At 47.0% G+C, this 4070-nt stretch overlaps 1 protein-coding gene across 1 annotated transcript in view; it reads left to right on the forward strand.

Annotated features, from left to right (window-relative positions):
* Positions 1-538: 538 nt before the first annotated feature.
* The window catches only part of LOC103366019 (PH and SEC7 domain-containing protein 1), a 74237-nt gene continuing 70705 nt past the window's right edge, over positions 539-4070 (forward strand). The window contains exons 1-2 of the mRNA XM_008293630.1: positions 539-639; positions 848-1315. Of these exons, the coding sequence (XP_008291852.1) occupies positions 542-639; positions 848-1315 (566 nt within the window). The 5' untranslated portion in view covers positions 539-541. The remainder of the gene's footprint in view (positions 640-847; positions 1316-4070) is intronic.

Consider the following 4070-nt stretch of genomic DNA (forward strand, 5'->3'; position numbering starts at 1 on the left):
AAGGAAATCTGTTTCTTCTGCAGGTATTATATCAGAACATGAGCCACATTTTTCACATTATTGAAGTTTTATGTCATTTTCTCACTTTGCAGATTCTCTGGAAGCCTCCACAGCGCCTCCTAGTGGTAACTCCAGCGAGTCTCCCACCCCGACTCCCCCGTCCTCCCTGCCGCTGCCGTCGGCCAACCACGAGGTGCAGCACGTGGAGGTGGAGCTGGTGACTCCTCCCCCGGCCGTCATCGGGACGTCGCCCAAAACCGGCATCATCCGCCGGACGCTCAAGTATTCGGAGACCGACCTGGACGCCGTCCCGCTGCGCTGCTACCGCGAGACCGACATCGACGAGGTTCTGCTGGCCGAGCAGGACGACGCCGACTCCGCCTTCGGGAGCAACCGCAGCGTTCAGGGAAACTCCGGGACAGGCAGCAGTCCTCTGGGGGGGCTGGGTTATGGGAGGACGGATGGGGAGAGAGGAGGGGGAAGAGAGGAGGAGGAGGAGGAAGAGGAAGAGGAGGACGATGAGGAGGAGGAAGAGGAGGAAATGGTGAGCTGGGCAAGTGTGAGGATGCAAGGAGACAGCAGGAAGCAGCTGTACGCCGCCGAGGAGGAGCCGGAGGTGTTCGGACACCTGCTCAAGAGGTGAACGTCAAACTGTAAACACAAACAAGAACTTTTTTTCCTTTGACCCACATGTTCGTCTGAATTTGGATCTCACTCGTAACCTATATTTCAAGTTAACAGACCTTTTTGCTTTAATTAGTCCCATCTGTTAGCTACAGTAGCGTTGGAGTCCCTTCATCCAGATGTTTTCCACAGCTGTGTTTCTAAAACCTCCCTCTCTGTCCAGACCAATGGAGACGTTCTTCGACAACCACCACCCGGCGCTGAAATCCCCCATCCTGGTGTCTGGGCCCCGCCTGGCCGCCGAGGACACCTTCAGCCGCCACTTTGAGAGCATCATGGAGTCCCACCGAGCCAAAGGGACGTCGTACAACAGCCTGGACAGCGAGGAGCTGCTGACCTCCAGCACGCAGACCGTCCTGACCTTCGACCTGCCAACGCTGACGCCCGCCATCCACGGCCCGGTGTGCCAGAGCGCCCGGCAGATCGTCCAGCTCAGCTTCGCCCCGCTGGCTCACGACGAGAGGCCCAGTCTGTCCGATTCCATCTTCACGGTGACGGGGGACTCCGACGCCACCAGAGCTCCGTCCAGCGAGAGGCTGAGCAGCGGTTCGGACGACACGCCGCCCAGAGGACAAGAGTGCACACAGCTGGGCAGCAGCTGGTACAGCAACCCCTCGTTCTCCTTACCCAGGTGAGTGAGTCGTGGTGAATGTTACTGTGCCTCTGTGGGAAGTGAATTGTACTTAAAGTGATGCTCTTTGGCATTTGGCTGCAGTGCAACAGTCTGTAAACACACCATTACACTTTATCACCGTTTGTGAGCAAACAGCCGACTTTCTACACATCCAGCGGGCACAGAGCAACGTTTTGGTTCATTTGAAGGTGCGTCTCTGGTGTTTTTTGGGTGAATATAAATCCTATGTTGACTCTTCTTTTAACTCTGCTTTGGTCTCCACCAACTCCCGAAGGAAATACCTTTGCCCCCCAGCTTCATTTGCTGTTTGGTGATGGCTGGTAGTGCACAGAGCTCAGGAACTGTTGCTGACGAGATAGATGAGAACCAACAAGATGCCTCAAAAAGATGCTGAATACCTCCATAGAGCTGAAGGGAACGGTCATCTTCCACTGATGGAAGAGGCAATACAGATAACCTGGATCCAGGGCGAGACTAAAAACTAAACCACGGTTTATTAAACTTCTGTGTAGATTCTTTGTCCTGCAGCTCATAGTCATCCTAAGAGCTTCAGTAGAAGGTTCCTGAAGAGAACCTGTCATCCAAGAGGCTTTTTTGGTTCTAAAATGAGAAGACCAGCTGCTTTTTGCTCAAACTCGTGGGTTTAAATTCATTATTTCGTAATTTTGGACGTTGTTTTAAAGTTCATTGCAGCATAGTTTAAAGTTAAACCAACAGGAAGTGACGTGTGATGTGCATAGACTGTATAAAAGATGGACGTAGCAACCGGCCCTGAAAAATGAAGCCAACCCGGAAGTGTCAAAAACCTACGTCCACTGGTTACTGGCTCCAAAAAGCCCTGGCTCCCATAGACTTGAATTGGAGAAGAAGTGATCACAGATCACCAAATACTGCATTCCTACTGCTCAGGATTTTTTTCTTATTAGTTTTCATGGTCAAGTCCAGAGATCAGGTGGCCAATGTGAAAATAAATCAAAACTGAATTTTTAAAAAATTGTCAACATTTTGCGGGGCAAGGGGCGTGGCTGGCTTGATTGACAGTCGGCAGCGACCATACAGATGAAGCGAGCAGAAGGTGGTAAATGTGGGCGGGCAGAGAGGGCCTGCCTCTCAATCCGTCTGACCAATCGCTGCTCCTATGGCTCCGCCCCCCTCCCACGATTTTTGCGTCACTGGCTCCAAAAATCCAAGATGTCAACCAGGAAGTAGCAAAACCCTGGCTTCATTTTCTCAGTGCAGAAACCAACGGGTGGCGTCACGGTAGCTACGTCCATCTTTTATACAGTCTATGATGATGTGCCGTTCTGTTGGAAAACTGACTACATCTGAGCTTAAAATCAAGATGTTTCATCAAAATGGTTTCATCCTAAACGTCTGAGTTGAAAATTTGCCAGGAAAACATTTGCGTGAACCAGATTCGGTAAGAAAACAAAATATTTTGCGTGTTTTGCAGCAACCGAGAAACCGTTAGCTTCTTATTTGTCCAAACCAAAAACTGGTTGGATGGATTGGATTTGTTTGAATTTTATGATGATGGTTCAACTTCACATCTGTGGCTTACGTCGGGAAGCATCGTCAAATCTTAAATTAAAATCGTTATATTTCGTCAAAGTCACTCGACTCTACATGTTTCATTTAACAAATCACCAAAAAATAACCAGTTTGCACCAGATCCTTATGAAACTATACAACTGATTGACTCAGCTGAACAACTGTGCAGTTCAGGGGCTGTTTGGCTGAACTGCAGGCAGTGTTCAGACAGAGGAGACAAGAGAAACGCTTTGGGAAACATTTAGAGAGCAAAATAAAACATAACTGAGTGGTAAAGTAAATGCAGCATTAGTCTAACATGATGTACAGCGGAGCAAGCTGTTGAAAGAAGAGTTGATGTGCAGAAACCGCTAATCTGTAGAGGCTGTAAACATGTAAGCAGTCAAATATTTACACTACGTAGAGCCACCATTTGTTTGTTGTGCATGTTGATTCAGGGTTTTAAATATTTTTTGTAAATTAAATAATCGGGGTTGAAGTGTTGCTGCTTTCATCCAACACCTTCGGGATGAACTGTGAGCCGGACATTCGCGCCCAACATCTGAGCTCACTAATGCTCTGGTGGCTGACAGGAAGCAAATCCCTGCAGCCAGGATCCAAAATCTGGCAGAAAGCCTGAAACCAGAAGAGTGGAGGCTGTCGGAGCAGCAGATTAACGCTCGTGGTTTTGGAAGGAGATGTTCTACAGTCATATAGGACGACGGGGTGTCATTATACGAACGGCATGTACAGACGGGAGGCTTTTTAAACAGTAAAAATATAAAACCTGCACCCTGGATCCAAGGGTCAGAAAAAGGTCTTTTTACAATTAGTAGCAGAGCAAAAGAAGATGTGTTAGGTTGAAATGCTGCATTTAAAGAGAATAAAATGAGCTATTTATCACCTTACAGTGCACTGCAAAGAAAATAATGTTTTTAACTGTAGTTTATTTAAACAATGAGTTTACAGATTTTCTCATTTTGTTACAGATAATAAGTCAAATAAAAACAGGATTTATTTGCATGTTAATTGTAAAAACAACAGGCCAAACCTGTAAATGACATCCACATCAAAAGTTTGTATTTTTTTTTTACAGTTGGCAATTTGTTCTTTTGCGATGATCGACTGTGAAATTGCACAATCGTCACTGTGTTTAAATAGGCAAAAAATATTAGTGTTTCACAGATGTTTGCTGTTATTTCAAAGAAACATTACGTACATT

This window comes from Stegastes partitus, unplaced genomic scaffold, assembly GCF_000690725.1.
Source record: "Stegastes partitus isolate 25-593 unplaced genomic scaffold, Stegastes_partitus-1.0.2 Scaffold898, whole genome shotgun sequence".
Classification (NCBI taxonomy): Eukaryota; Metazoa; Chordata; class Actinopteri; family Pomacentridae; genus Stegastes; species Stegastes partitus.